A 16,165-nucleotide genomic window follows, 5' to 3' on the forward strand; every position below is an offset into this window, starting at 1 on the left:
TGGATGCTGCCTGACCTGCTGCGCTTTTCCAGCAACACATTTTCAGCTCTGATCTCCAGCATCTGCAGTCCTCACTTTCTCCTCTAATTGAAATAGATTCCCTACATTGTGGAAACAGGCCATTCCAGTACTTCCAACAAGTGCTGGAATTGAACCCAGGTCCCTAATGCTGTGAGGTTGTAGTGCTAACCACTGAGCCACTGTGCCCCCCCCTCCAATGAATAAATATTCTTATCTAATATAGTGCTTTACTACTTGTGACCTTTAATTTTTTATTGTCATCAATGGAGGCTAAAGTTAGATAAGGTGGAAAATGAACAGTCAATTTGATCCTGTTAGTTCAGGTTTAAAATCAACTATGATTCTTTATTATGAAAACTTTTATTTTATAGCTTATTGTTAAAATTACAGTAGTGCAGCCTTCCCTAATGTTTTTGTGTAACCAATATTAATAAAAAATTGAGATTGTAAGCAATGTATTTTCATGGAGACAGTACAGCTAAAGGCATATTTTAATTAAATTCAAAATATAATTTGTATTCCTAGACATAATGCTACAAGAGATCTATGCTCTCTTGTGAAAGAAACATGTTCTAGATCAACTGAAAAAATGAGAGCATGTAAGTATTTTATTCTAACTACTGTTATAAGAAATAAATGATGAAAAATTGCTGGCTAGAACTCAGCAGGACTGTCAGCATCTGTGGAAAGAAAGGCAGAGTTAACTTTTAAGTCAAATATGACTTTTTCAGAACTCAGTACAATGTTAATTCTATTTCTGTCTTCAGAAGGTGCTAGATCTAATGAGTTTTTTTCAGTTTGTTTTTAATTTCAGGTTTCCACCATACATAGTATTTAATTTTATTGTATGGTCATATGGAGATAGTGTTTTAGAGTACTTTTATGATAAGTAATTCAGATCATGGTGCCAATTTTATTTTGGGCACCTTGAATACTCTTAAGAGTCCAAAATAGTGCCTGTGTACACACATACCTGCTGTGAATAATTCTGAATGCCATATTGGTAAGGACATTTGCAAATAAGTAAAGTGCATCCACCTGTAGTTTATACCACAGGCAGATAATAATGTAATTAAATGTGTAATGTTAATTTGTTAACAACACTGCCATTTGGATCTCAATGCTTCTGCTAATGCTGTCTTTTAACCACACTGAATGGTGCTGTTATAGTACAGAGTTTTGGTTTTCTAGAGTTCTTTAAGTCTACAGAGAGTCCTGTGCCAGTTTGTGAAGACCTTGATCCTAACTTCAATGCTTCTGCACAGTTTGTCATTTTTATAAATGACTTAGACGCAGGCATAGGGAGGTGGATTAGTAAATTTGCAGATGACACTAAAGTCGGTAGAGTAGTGGACAGTTTGGAAGAATGTTACAATGTTACAGGGACTTGGATAAACTGCTGAATTGGGCTGAGAGGTGGCAAATGGAGTTCAATGAAGCTAAATGTGAGCTGATGCACTTTTGGAAGAATAACATGAAGGCAGAGTACTGGGTCAATGGAAAGATTCTTGGTAGTGTGAATGTGCAGAGAGATCTTGGAGTCCATGTACATAGATCCCTGAAAGTTGCCACCCAGGTGGATAGTGCTGTGAATAAGGCATACGGTGTGTTAGGTTTCATTCGTAGAGGGATTGAGTTCCGGAACCGCAATATCATGCTGTAACTATACAAAACGCTGGTGTGGCCACACTTGGAATATTGTGTACAGTTCTGGTTGCCCCGCCCCATTACAGGAAGGATGTGGAAGCATTAGAAAAGGTGCAGAGGAGATTTACCAGGATGTTGCCTGGTCTAGAGGGAAGGTCTTATGAGGAAAGGCTGAGAGACTTGAACTTGGAAAGAAGAAGGCTAAGGGGGGATTTGATAGAGACATACAAGATGATCAGAGGATTAGAAATACTTTTTCCAGGAAGATGACGTCAGCTTGTACGAGAGGGCATAACTACAAATAGATTTAAGACAGATGTCAGAGGAAAGTTCTTTACGTGGAGAGTGGTAAGGGCATGGAATGCCCTACCTGCTAATGTAGTCAACTCAGCCACATTAGGGAGATCTAAACAATCCTTAGATAAGCACATGGATGATTTTGGGACAGCGTAGGGGGATGAGCTGAGAATAGTTCACAGGTCAGCGCAACATTGAGAACCGATGGGCCTGTACTGTGCTGTGGGTACAACAACAGGCATTTCTCTTTAAATATAGCATGGTTTAGAGAATCAGAGGACACACCAATCAAGGAATATTCATAACAAGGGGTGGGAGGAACAGTGTGAGCTGGATTCGGAGCAGAAGACTGTATCTCCTACCTCCATCTTGGTGAGAACTGGCCTCTATTGAAACCTGCCACCTGCTGCATTCACAACTGAGCAGAACAGGACATTGGTTGTGAAGATAACTCTGACCATAAGCTTTTATGCAATGGGCTCTTTCTAGGCTGTAGATATATATACCTGGAAGAGTCTTGCAGTACTAACTGGAATAGGTGTCACTATTTTGCCTTTAATGGGCCGTCTGTTGCATGATGTACAGTCTCACTGTCATGAGCCATAGCTTTTGCCCAGCAGCTAAAGAACAGGAGGATTCAAAAGCAACCTAGGAGGCAACATAGACATACTTTCTGGCTGTGCTGTGGGAGAATACAATGTATAATTGCAACACTAGTAAACTCAACACACAAACATTTTATCTTCCCTTGTCACTGAAAAGAAATACTTTTGTTTGGCCACTGAAATAATTCTACAGAGGCTGGTATCCTGTCACGAAGCCACCCTTTTATTTATACATGAACTGTCCTTGACTATAGTACTGCTTCATACAGAGTCAGGTACCAGAGTGTCAGTACGTCCAGCCCTCAACATTTTTATGCTAGCCAGGCCTCTCTGGGCGAGATTAACAGGCCCAGTCAGGTAACTCCTATTTGATGGGGTCCAGCTGGCTGACTTTGTTACAATCATTGCATCCCTCCCACAATGAGTCTGTGGACAAGGGTCAGTCCTTTTCCTTGGAAAGCCTCTTGGGGTGTTTTTGCACCGGGTCAGGTTCCTTTGACTCGGCATGTTTTGCTCCTGCACTGTTTGCAAATTTGTGGCTTTCACATGGTCCACATGCTTATTCTGGACTGTTGCACCTACCCGAACTTGATACATAACTGGTCCTGATTTTGCGTCGACTAGGCCTTTTACCTATCTGCGGCCATTTCCATGATTCTTATAGAAAACTTCATCCCCAGTCTCAAATTCTGTCTGTCGCTTGGTGAATCTTTAGTCAGGCATTGGAGTTCCTGAAGCCTTTTCCCTACCTTACCCCACAGATCCAGGAACATCAGACTTAATCTGGTGCCGAGTCTTCTGCCCATTAGCAACTCTGCTATACTTGTACTTACATGTGGGATGGTCCTATAATGAAACAAAAACTGTGATAGTTTGGTATCTAATGAGCCTGCAGGCTGTTTCTTCAATCCGGCCTTCAAAGTTTGTATTGCTCTTACTGCTCGGCAATTGGATGATGGGTGGTTTAGAGCTGTCTTTATATGTCAAATCCTATTCAACTTTAAAAAATAACCAAATTTCCTGCTGGTGGACGATGGCCTGTTACTAACTTCGTGTGTTGCAAAAGATGTATGCAGTTTTTCTATCGTCATCCAGTGTTTGACCAATGGACCCTATGCAAGATTGTTTTTGGATTTATTTCTTCTCCTTTTGCCCCTTGATTACTTATTAATATTAGAATGTGATTAGTGTATTCTACTGCGAAGAACGATGCAACATGTCTACTTTAATTCCTCTGCCATTTCCTTGTTCCCCATTACTATTTCTCCAGCCTCATTCTCTAAGGGGTCTATTTTCACTTGGAGTTTTCTCTTCCTTTTGTATAAATTTAACAAAGCTTTTGCTGTCTGGATTCATTATAAAAGAATAGTAAAGGATAGAGTGGTTCTGAGGAACAAGCAGGATAAACATGGAAAAGGTGGGTTAATTCGGAGCAGTCAGCCTGAATCTCTAAAGGGGAAATTGTGTTTAACTATTCTACTTGAGAGCTTTGAAGAGGTAATAGGCTCGAAGTGGGTAGTACTGCTGATATATACATGGATTTACAGAAGGCACTTGATATGTTGCCACACAACAGACTTGTGAGGGAAGTTGTTGGTCATGGTATGGCCTTTGACAAAAGGGACATTGACAAAACTACCTGAGTGATGCAGGGTGATGGTTAATGAATATTTTTTGGGCTGGAGTAAGATTTTTAGTGGAGTTCCCCAGTGGTCAGTATTGGGATCCTCACTTTTCCTGATTTGTAGAGGTCTACAGCACAGAAAAAGGCAGCGACAAAAAGAATCTTCTTGTCCCACATATTCTTCCTTTGTCATATATCAAAAGAACATATAATTTATACTGAAAAGTCCAAAGTTTCACAAAATGGTTTTTGAGGTTTTGTGGTACTGATTATGTTTGATGAGCGTTTTGTGGTCTTCTTTTATTGCTATATCAGAAGTGGGTATTATTCTATGCAATTAGTACTTTCCCCTAAGCCCTGTCAAAGTCAAGCTCAACAATTAGGTTTTATGCACCATACTGAGCAAATAACAACTGCACTCATTCATATATGTTAAGCTTGGTTCTGGTTGTAAGTTTGCTCACTGAACCGGCAAGTTTGTTTTCAGATGTTTCATCACCATACTAGATAACATCATCAGTGAGCCTCCAGTGAAGTGTTGGTGTCATGTCCCACTTTCTATTTGAGTCTTGGTTTCTTAAGGTGGGTGATAGCATTTCTGGTTCTTTTTCTCAGAGTTGGTAAATGGGGTCCAAGTCGATGTGTAGATTATATTATATTATGTTATATTAAATTGGATTAGATTCCCTACAGTGTGGAAACAGGCCCTTTGGCTCAACCAGTCCACACCGACCCTCCGAAGAGTAACCCACCCAGACCCATTTCCCTCTGACGAATGCACCTAACGTTACGGGGAATTTAGCATGGCCAATTCAACCTGACCTGCACATCTTTGGACTGTGGGAGGAAACTGGATCACCCGGAGAAACCCACACAGACACAGGGAGAATGTGCAAATTCTACACAGACAGTCACCCGAGGTTGGAATTGAACCTGGGATCCTGGTGCTGTGAGGCAGCACTGCTAACCACTGAGCCACTGTGCTGCCCAGTTAGAATGGCAGGCCTCCAGGAATTCCCATGCATGTCTCCGTTTAGTTTGTCCTATGATGGATGTGTTGTCCTAGCCAAAGTGGAGTCCTTCGTCTTGGTATGTAAGGATCACAGTGATAGTGGGTCATGTCTTTTGGTGGCTAGTTGGTGTTCATGTATCCTGGTGGCTAGTTTTCTGCCAGTTTGTCCAGTGTAGTGTTTGTTACAGTCCTTGCATGGTACTTTGTTAATGACATTAGTTTGGCTGGTTGCTTGTATAGCGTCCTTTAGGTTCATTAGCCGCTGTTTAAGTGTGATGGTAGGTTTGTGGGCTACCATGATGCCAAGGGGTCTGAGTAGTCTGGAAGTCATTTCAGAGATGTATTTGATGTAAGGTAATGAGGCTAGAGTATTGTGTCTGCTTGCTTGGGTTTGTGTTAAGAAATTGGCGGACGGTGTTTATTGGGTACCCGTTCTATCTGAATACGCTGTATAAGTATTTTTCTTCTGCTGTTTAAAGTTCCTGGGTGCTGTGATGTGTTGTGGCTCATTTAAATAATGACTTGATGCAGCTCCATTTGTGGGTGTTGGGATGATTGCTTCTGTAGTTAAGTGTTTGGTCTGTGTGTGTTGTTTCCCTCAGACGCTGGTTTGAAGTTCTGCATTAACTGTTCGTTCTACTGTGACATCGAGGAATGGGAATCTGTTGTCATTTTCCTCCTCTTTGTGAATTTTATGCCAGTAAGGATATTGTTGATTGTTCAGTTTTGTGATGACGATGGTATCATCCACATGGTAGACCCAAAGTTTGTGTTCGTTGGTTGGGAGGGCTGTTTGTTAGAGTCTCTGCATTTCTGCTTCTGCTAGGAACCCTGATATTGGTGATCCCATGGGTGTTCCATTGATTTCTTTGTAGGTCTTGTTATTGAATGTGAAGTGGGTAGTGAGGCACAGGTCTACTAGCTTGAGGATGTTGTCTTTGCTGGTGAAGTTGGTACTGTCTGGTGTTTGTGTTCTTGGTTCCTCTAGTAGTGCAGTCAGTGTTTTTTTGGCCAGGTTGATGTTAAATTAATGTGAACAGGGCTGTCATGTGAAAGGAGACCATTATTTCATCCTCTTCTATCTTGATGTCTTTGGTGGTCAGGAATTCTTGGGTGGAGTGAATGGAATGACATAAGTCTTCTACTAGGTATTTCAGTTTTCAGTGGAGTTCCTTGGCTAGTCTGTATATCGGTGTTCCAGGTAGTGAGACTATGGGTCTGAGGGGGGTTCCTGGTTTGATGTAAGATAATGTACAGTTACCTACTCAGATCCCTTGGCATCATGGTAGTCCACAAACCTACCACTTAAACAATGGCTAATGAATCTAAAGGACCCAATGCAAACAACAGCAAAATATATGTCATTTACAAAATAACATGCAAGATCCGTAACAAACACTACATCTGTCAAACAGGCAGAAAACTAGACACCAGGATACCTTATACCAACCAGCCACCAAAAGACATAGAACATAAAATGTTACAGCATTATACAGACCCTTCAGCCCTCGATGTTGTGCCGACCTGTGGAATCAATCTGAAGCCCATCTATCCTACACTATTCCACTATGACCATTTAAATGGCCTTAAAGTTGGCAAGTCTACTACTGTTGCAGACAGTGCATTCCATGCCCCTACTATGAGGAAAGAAACTACCTTTGACATCTGTCTTATATCTATCGCCCCTCAATTTAAAACTATGTCTCTTCGTGCTAGCCATCACCATCTGAGGTAAAAGGCTCTCACTGTCCACCCTGTCTAGCCCTCTGATTATCTTGTATGTCTCAACTAAGTCACCTCTCAACCTTCTTCTCTCTAATAAAAAACAGCCACAAGTCCCTCAGCCTTTCCTCATTAGACCTTCCCTCCATATCAGGAAACATCCTAGTAAATCTCCTCTGAGCCCTTTGCAAAGCTTCCACATTCTTCCTATAATGTGGTGACCAGAACTGTACGCAATACTAGCTGCAGCATGGCCTCGTGGCTCCAAACCTCAACCCCTCTGCCATTAAAATCTAAAAACATTGTGTGCCTTCTTAATAACCCTATTAATCTGGTTGTCAACTTTCAGGAATCTTTGTATATAGACACTGAGATCTCTCTGCTCATCTACACAGTCAAGAATCTTACCATTAGCCCAATACTCTTTATTCCTGTTGCTCCTTCCAAAATGAACCATCTTATATCTTTCTGCATTAAACTCCATTTTCCACTTCTCAGCCCAGCTCTGCAGCTTATCTATGTCCCTCTGTAACCTGCAACATCCTTCAGCACTGTCCACAAGTCCACTAATCTTAGTGTCATCCGCAAATTTAGTAGAGAGAAAGTGAGGGCTGCAGATGCTGGAGATCAGAGCTGAAAATGTGTTGCTGGAAAAGCGCAGCAGGTCAGGCAGCATCCAAGGAACAGGAGAATCGACGTTTCGGGCATAAGCCCTTCTTCGTCGATTCTCCTGTTCCTTGTATGCTGCCTGACCTGCTGCGCTTTTCCAGCAACACATTTTCAGCGCAAATTTAGTAACCCATTCTTTTGCGCTCTCATCTAAGTCATTTATAAAAATGACAAAAAGCGGTGGCCCCAAAACAGATCCTTGCGGTACACCACTAGTAACTGAACTCCAGGATGAACATTTCCCACTGTCTTCTTTCATCTAGCCAATTTTTCATCGAAACTGTTAAATCAACCTCAATCCCATGCCTTAATATTTTGTGCAATAGCCTACTGTGGGGAACCTTATCAAATGCCTTATTGAAATCCACATACACCACATCAACCGCTTTACCCCCATCCACCTGTTTGGTGGTCATCTCAAAGAACTCAATAAGGTTTGCGAGGCACTCTTCACAAAACCGTGTTGACTATCCCTAATCAACTTATTCCTTTCTAGATGATTATAAATCCTATCTCTTATAACCTTTTCCAACACTTTACCCAAAACCAAAGTAAGGCTCACTGGTCTGTAATTACTAGTGTTATCTTTACTCCCTTTCTTGAACAAGGGGACAACACTTGCTATCCTCCAGTCTTCTGGCACTATTCCTGCAGACAATGACAACATAAAGATCAAAGTCAAGAGCAATCTCCTCTGTAATGTCCACCCTCGCCTCCCAGAGAATCCCAGGATAAATCCCAAATGGCACAGGGAACTAATCTATTTTCACACTTGCCAGAATTGCTAACATCTCCTCCTTGTGAACCTCAATCCTGTCTAATCTAGTAGCCTGTATCTCAGTATTGTCCTCTACAATATTGTCTTTTTCCATTGTGAATACTTTGGAAAAATATTCATTTATCGCTTCCCCTATCTTCTTGAACTCCACTCACAACTTCCCACTACTGTCCTTGATTAGCCCTAATCTTAGTCTAGTCATTCTTTTATTCCTGACCCACTATCACTAGTATCGTTACATACAGATTAAAAAGGTCACCACTCTGACTGGGTCAACACATCCATCGTAGGACAAGCTAAACAGAGACTCGCATGGGAATTCCAAGAGGCGTGGCATTCTATCTGGAACTCCATCAATACACACATCAATTTGGACCCTATTTACTATCCTCTGAGTGAAAGAACCAGAAATGATATCACCCACCTTAAGAAACCAAGACAAATAAATAGAAATCAGGTCATAACACCAGGCTCACTGATGATGTTACCTAGTATGGTGACGAAACATCTGAAAACAAACTTGCCAGCTCAGCGAGCAAACTTACAAACAGAACCTCAACCAAAGCTATGAATCCTCTCAAAAATCGCAAATTAAGCTTGATGTTCAGGAAACTGCTTCTAAGTTTGTAGATGACACTAAACTTTGGAAGAATTGTGAACTGTGAGGAAGGTAGTGTGGAATTCCAAAAATACATTGATAATTTGGTGAATTGGGTGTATCAGTAGCAGATGAAGTTCAATACAGAAAAGTGTAAAGTGATGCACTTTGGTCAGAGGAGACTGAAAGACAATATAAAATAGGAAATACAATTTTAAAGAGAGGAGCAGAGAGAGCTGAGTGGGAATGTGCATTAATTACCAAAGATGAGAGGACATATGGATAGAGCAGTAAATATAGCATATAGTGTTCTCTGTTTTCTCAATACAGGTACAGAATACAAGAGCAAGGAAGTAATGTTGAACTTGACCTCAGCTGGAGTATTGCAAAAGCATTGGAGAGAGTGCAGAAGCAATTTGCTGAGATGGTTCCAAGTATGAGAAACTTCAGCTATGAGGATAGTTTCAAGAAATTAGGAATGTTCTTTCTGGAGAGCAGAAGGCTGGGGTTTTCAAAATTATGAGTGGACTGGATAGGACAGAGTCAGTGGGGATGAAGCTATTTCTCTTGTACAAGATGTATGAACGAGAGGGCATAACGTTTGTCACACAGTGAGCTGTTACGCTATGGAATGTAGGTTCAACTGAGGGGTCATTCAAGAGGGCATCAGATTTTTTTTGAATAACAATGATCCGCAAGGATATAGATTCCTAAAGTGTTTAAAGAAGTCATTCGGCCCATTGAGTCTGCACCATCCCCCGAAGCACTCCCACCCAGACCCCAGTAACTTTAATACTAATCCACCTAACCTGCACATTGATGGATACAATTGGGCAATTTGGCAAGACCAATCAATCTAACTGGCACATCTTTGGACTGTGAGATGAAACCAGAGCCTCTGGCGGAAACTCGTGCAGGCACAGGAAGAACGTGCAAACTCCAAACAGTTAGTCACCCACAGCTGGAATTGAACCTGGGTCTCTGCTGCTGTGAGGCAGAAATGCTCACTACTGAGCCACCATGCCAGCCTCCAATGAACATAAGAAATAGGAGCATGGGTAGGCCATCTGGCCTGTCGGGCCTGCTCAACCATTCAATAAGATCATCGTTGATCTTATTATAGACTCAGGTCCTTTTACCCACCTACTCATCATAACCCTTAACACCTTTACTGTGCAAAAATCTATCTGTTTTTGCCTTCATTGAGGTAGCCTCAATCGTAAATGGGGGGATGGGGGTGGGAATGGGCAAAATATAGGAGATTGACACACGATAATAGACATGGTGCAGCCACAATGGGCCAAATGGCCTCCTTCTGCACTGTAATAATTCTTGATTTTCTAGTTGGGAAAATGTAACTAGTAGAATGTTACAGGACTCAGACACTGGAGTTTTCATTACTTAGGATCTCTGCCAATGAATTAGATGTGGGGACCAAATATCGCTAAATTTTCTGATGATAGCAGAAAGACAAAGCAAGTTGTCAAGAGAATAGAGGATCTGTGTAAGTAGCTAAATAGTGTCATGGCTAGAATGCATGAAATGAAATCCCAAAGAAACTGTATTCTATATTTTTGTATTTAAAATCATTGTCTTCCAAAAATGGACAAACTTGCTGCACACATAAAACGGCTGAGGCTGATCACATGACTGTAATTCTTGAAGCTTCTTAATACCCTCCATTCAATAACTATTCCAGCTAAAGCTGGCACGAGAGGACTGAAGATGCCATTTGCTTCCAGATAGTTCTCTCCAATGAAAAACATGAAGATCCATTGTGCTAAAATGAGTATTAATGTTTTTACAATTACTTGTCATCTTGCAGTGGAAATTTTAATGTAAAACTATAAGGTTAACTCAACAACTTTCCAATTAGTCTGCAGTGATTGGTTATTAACACCTGAAATGTTTGTTTTACTCACATGACTAAGATCAGAATTGATTGAATTGCTTTAAAGTAACGTTTTGGGAGACTAGTTCAATTGCTGCTCAACCTCGAGAAAGAATGTCAGACTCCAGGCTGCGTTGGCTATCTGCCATGGACCTTCCATGCTAAATCTCACCAGATTTTGACAAATAATAGATTTTGTTGTAATTCATGAAAGAATTCTCTCTGTGAGGCCTAGTGGATTTTCCTTTGCTGTAGTTCCAAATTTGCCTCATTAACTATCTACCATGTCCCTATGGTGATCCTCACCTCTGATGCTGGACTACTTCTTGCACTTGCCATAGCCAGAAGTATTTGCCAGTTTCAGGATATTCTCATACTCCAGTATCCTTGACATGGTGTTATCTCTAAAACGCTGATGTATATCTGGTCAAACAGTCCAGATCTACTTTGCATGATTTGTGACATTTGTCCTGCACATGGCAGAGAAGGGAATTTTTGGACTTTCATTAATTCTGAAAGCTAACTCCATCAAACCGTTTTAAAAGAAATCACCGTGACTGCAGAAATACTTACAAGCTACTTATTAAGTTCTTCAGACGGATAGGACAGCCCGTGTGTGACTAATTCATAAGTAAAACATCCAAATTTAAAATAAATGAAAAATATATACAAATCACATGGTCTTCATTACAGAATCATAACTTAAATGTAACCCCATTCTCCTTTGTCCATGACAATAGGTTAGTGGGTAGGTAAAGATTTGATAGATGGTATATGACGTGGAAAAAATACAACTTGTCCATTTTCCCAGGAAGAATAGATGAACAGCATGCAATTTAAACAGGGAAAGATTGCAGGGCTCAAGAGGTACAGAGGGTACTGGATATGCTCTTACATGAATCATGAGGTTATATATGCAGATGTAACAAGGGATCAGGAGGATAGATGGCATGTAATTTTTCTTTGTTTCCACGGGGAGAGGAATGCAAGAGTTTGGAAATTTCACTGCAACAATGCAGGGCCTTGTTGAGACTACATCTAGATTACTGTATATACTTTTGGTCTCCTTGTGAGAAAAAGGATATAATTACATTATAAGCACTTCAAAGACTTTAATTTGATTAATTCCTGGCATGTAGGGCTTATTTTATGAAAGAAAGGTTGAACAAATTGGGTCTGTGTCTGTTGAATTTTAAAAAATGGAGATACTCTTACTGAAACAGAAACCTGAGCTCAGAGATGGTCTCTGAAAGAATTTTTTTTGTTTGTGGGATTGTGGGCATCACTGGCTATATTGTCCATTGGACAGTTAAGAGTGAACTCCATTGCTGTGAGTCTGCAGTCCTATGTAGACCAATCCGATGATGGCAATTGCTTTCATCTAAAAGGCATTAATGAATGAGATGGGGTTTTCCCTCTGACAATTGACAGTGATTTCATGGTCATCATTAAGCTCTTAATTTCAGATTTTTATCAATTTCAAATTTCATACACCATCTGCCTTGGACGGATTCAAACCCAGGTTCCCAGAATATTACCTGGGTCTCTGGATTAATAGTCTAGCTATAATACCATTGTCTGCCCAATGTCTCCCCTCATAAGAGTGAGTAGACTTGAGGAGGTCTCACTTTTACATTGGAGATGTGTAAAATTTTATTATCCAAGAAGACCATTAAATGTGAAATTATCTTCGCCAGAAAGCAGTCGAAGTTTAAGTCAATCAAGGCTAAGTTGATCGATAAGGGAGTCGGTGTTGTGGGGCAGACATCAGAGTGGAATTGGCGGCAGAGTTGCGCTAGAGCACTCAGTGGCCTAATCCTGCTACTAAGTAGTATGTCCTATGAATGCAAGATAATGTGTTATGTGAGAGATGAGTGGAGCTGCAACTTATTTTGGATTAAGAAGGGATGTGCAAGAGAATGCTGGTAAATCAGAGTGGGGTTCACATGTAAATGTTTGTTGCCACTCACTTCTCTTCCCCTGTGAACACCTCAGTCACTTCCATTCAAGCCTGCTTGGCTTCGGAGGCTGGTCTTTACGTCCTATCTGTGGGTCCTCAGCACACAGCAGAACCTCGATGTAAAAGTCAGAAACCCAGTAACTGGGGCAGCCTCCCCCCTTACTCCCTTCCATTCCTCTGCTTTCTGAAGTTTCTAGAACCTCAATGGAAATGGATATTTCACCTTTTGACAGGATCTCTTTACATCAAAATTGTTGCATTACCATGTGCAGGTCTTCATCAGTCCCACACTCCTTGATTGTTCAGGAAACCCTGAAGCATGATACTAATATTGTGACTGCATTCAACAGCATGGTCAAGACCCACTCCACCAAAAAAAACTTGTTCCTGAGCCATTGCCACACCCAACCTTTCCACCACCTTTGAAGTACTTGTGAAGTAAATATTTAGCTAGTTAATTCTAATTCTGTCTATGCAGATGCTGTTGGTTATTTTCAGAAGTTTCTACATTTACTGTATTATTTTATTTGATGATAAGCAGACACTGTTCTTTGTTAAAATAACAATAATGTTTTTTACTTTTTCATTGTAGATGAAGCAGAAAGAGATGAAACGCGTCGACTCTATGCTGAAAATGCTGAAAATATTGAGGTCAGTGATACTTTCTCAAAATGAGTGAAACAGTTCCCTGTTAGAAAAGGTGTATAATGTAAATAATAGTATCATTTGGGTTTTTGATTTAAAAATAGAGACTAGTCAATTTGATGGTCAGAAAATTATTTGGGGCAGTGACTTAAATTGTGAAAAGTTCATGTCATGATTCAGAAAAGTACTGAATGTCTCTGCTGTCCAAAGAAAGTAAACTTTCAAAAATAATTGAAGTAAAAATTTAGAGTTGAGGTAGGAATATTTATGTGGAGTTGCAAAAAGTATAGAAATATGAAACAAATTGAAACTTTGCTTACTGTGTTAAAATTGTTCTGTCTTTTTTATATATACAGAATATATAAAGCTTTCATTGTTTTTTTTCCTTTGCATAATAAACTTGTGTACCCTTATTTACTCTTCAATAGCTATCTTTAAAACAGACTATTTGGTCATTATCACATCAGTTTTGAAGGAAGTTTATTGATACAGCCCTTGTGGAGATGAGGCCCTAAATTCGCTTTGAGGATACCCTCCAGTTTTTATTTTAAATTCATCCATGAGTTTCTGGCTAAGTCAACATTTATTACCTATCTCTCATTGTCCAGAGGGCAGTTTAAGAGTCAACCACATTCTGAGGGTCTCGAGTAACATGTAGGCCAGACCAAATAAGGTGGCAGTTCCTTTCCCTAAAGGACATTAATGAACCAGATGAGATTTTACGACCGTTGACAATGGATTCATGGTCATCATTGGACTTTTAATTCCAGGTTTCCACTACCTACTGTGGCAAGCTTGAAACCTGGGTCCCCAGAACATTAGCTGGGTTTCTAGATTAACAGTCCAGTGATACCAGTCCACTAGCCCATCACCTCTGCATTATGTTTGATATTGTAATGTGCAACATGGAATACTTTTAAAACTGATACTGTAAATTAATTGCTGGACATTCATAAAGTATTATGGCTCATCAGACCTGTATTCAGCCACAATCTACAGCCTTGTAGCTCAACATATTTCCCCAGAGTAAGTGAACAGGCAAAAAACTTGGCAGATAAAGTACAATGTGGGAAAATAAGGTTTTGCATGCTGATTGAATATTATTTAAATAGAGGAAGACTGCACAAAACTACAGCACAGGAATTTAACAATCATTTTTGAATCCTCTGAGGCCACAGGTGAGGTGCTAGAGAACTGGAGAATGGCAGACGTTATCCCAATTTTTTTTTTGAAAATGTGGAAAGGATACAGAAGGATGTTACAGGCCAATCACTCTAACCTGAGTGGTGGGGAAGGTACTAGATTTCTGAGGGACAGAATATGTCTGCATTTGGAGAGATTCCGAGGTAGTGAGCATAGATTTTTTAAGGAAGAGTTCTTTGACAAATATAATCGCATTTTTGAGAAAGTAACTTTTTGAGGGCAATGCATTTGATGGGATCTGCATGTAATTTAGCAAGACTTTTGTTAAAGTTTCTTAATAGACACAAAAAAAATGCGGATGCTGGAATTCAAGGTAGACAATCAGGAGGCTGGAAGAACACAGCATCAGGAGGTGGAGAAAATGATGTTTCGGATATCGCCCTGCTTCAGGACTCATTAAGGTTCCTTAATGGCAGCCTGATCAAGAAAGTAAGAGACCATATAGTTCAAGGCAAAGGAGCATATTGGATCCCAAATTGGCTGAGGGAAGGGAACAGAGGATGATTGCAGAGGGACGTTTATGTGACGGGAAGCCTACTTCCAGTAGGTTTCTGCTGGATTCAGTGCTGGGATCCTTACCGTTTGTGGCGTATGTTGATGATTTGGACTTAAATGAAGCGGGTAACAAATTGATAGGGTGGTAAATATTGAAAAGCTGCAGGAGGATATCAATAAACTGATCAACTGGGCAGAGCAGTGGGAAAATGGAATTCAACATAGAAAGATGAGATAAATATGCTTGGGCAGCTCTAATGTGGCAACGGATTAAACTATGAATAGTAGGACCCTACAAAGTATTGAAGATTAGAGAGACCTTCAGGTGCAAATCCACAGATTCCTGAAGACAGCAGGTCGATAAAGTGATTTAAAATGGCATATGTTATACATGAGGCATTGAATATGAAGTAAGGATGTTATGCTGGAACTGTATAGGAAGGCACTTCTTCCATTAGTAGAAAGATCAGTAATCGGGGTGGATAGATTCAAGTGAGAGGTAAAAATCAAAGAGTAGAATTGAGAAATTCTTTCACTCGGTTAAGGGAAGGCTGGAATCTTGAATGAGTAGTTGAGTCAAAAGCATTTTTTATTAAATTTGCACAGCATTTAAATATTCAATTGTATTGCTGTCAACTTAAAGTTGGGAAATGAGATTAGTGTAGTCAGACTTCTGTTGACTAACATGGACATGATAGGCCAAATGGCCTCATTCTCTACTGTAAATATCTGAGTCTATTTGGGAGTCCTCCTGTATGAATTACAAATCTATCAGAAAAGTTCAGCAACTAATAGGAACAGTAAATGGAAAATGTTGGCCTTTATTTCAATGGGAATATGAAAATAAGTAAATCTTTTTAAAATACAAGGCACTAGTTCAACTGTAGGTCAACACTAAACAACTTTGGTCTCCTTAACTAATGAAAGATATGTAGGCATTGCCTGTAATCTAGAAAGTGATCACTCAATTAATCCCAGTTATGGAGGGATTTTTTGAT

General features: G+C 40.2%; 1 protein-coding gene across 1 annotated transcript in view; it reads left to right on the forward strand.

Annotated features, from left to right (window-relative positions):
* Nucleotides 1-16,165, forward strand: part of sycp1 (synaptonemal complex protein 1) — a 374,769-nt gene that overhangs the window by 62,293 nt on the left and 296,311 nt on the right. The window contains exons 4-6 of the mRNA XM_043716250.1: nucleotides 547-620; nucleotides 5,809-5,985; nucleotides 13,417-13,475. Of these exons, the coding sequence (XP_043572185.1) occupies nucleotides 547-620; nucleotides 5,809-5,985; nucleotides 13,417-13,475 (310 nt within the window). The remainder of the gene's footprint in view (nucleotides 1-546; nucleotides 621-5,808; nucleotides 5,986-13,416; nucleotides 13,476-16,165) is intronic.

The sequence above is a fragment of the Chiloscyllium plagiosum genome, chromosome 26, assembly GCF_004010195.1.
Source record: "Chiloscyllium plagiosum isolate BGI_BamShark_2017 chromosome 26, ASM401019v2, whole genome shotgun sequence".
Taxonomy (NCBI): domain Eukaryota; kingdom Metazoa; phylum Chordata; class Chondrichthyes; order Orectolobiformes; family Hemiscylliidae; genus Chiloscyllium; species Chiloscyllium plagiosum.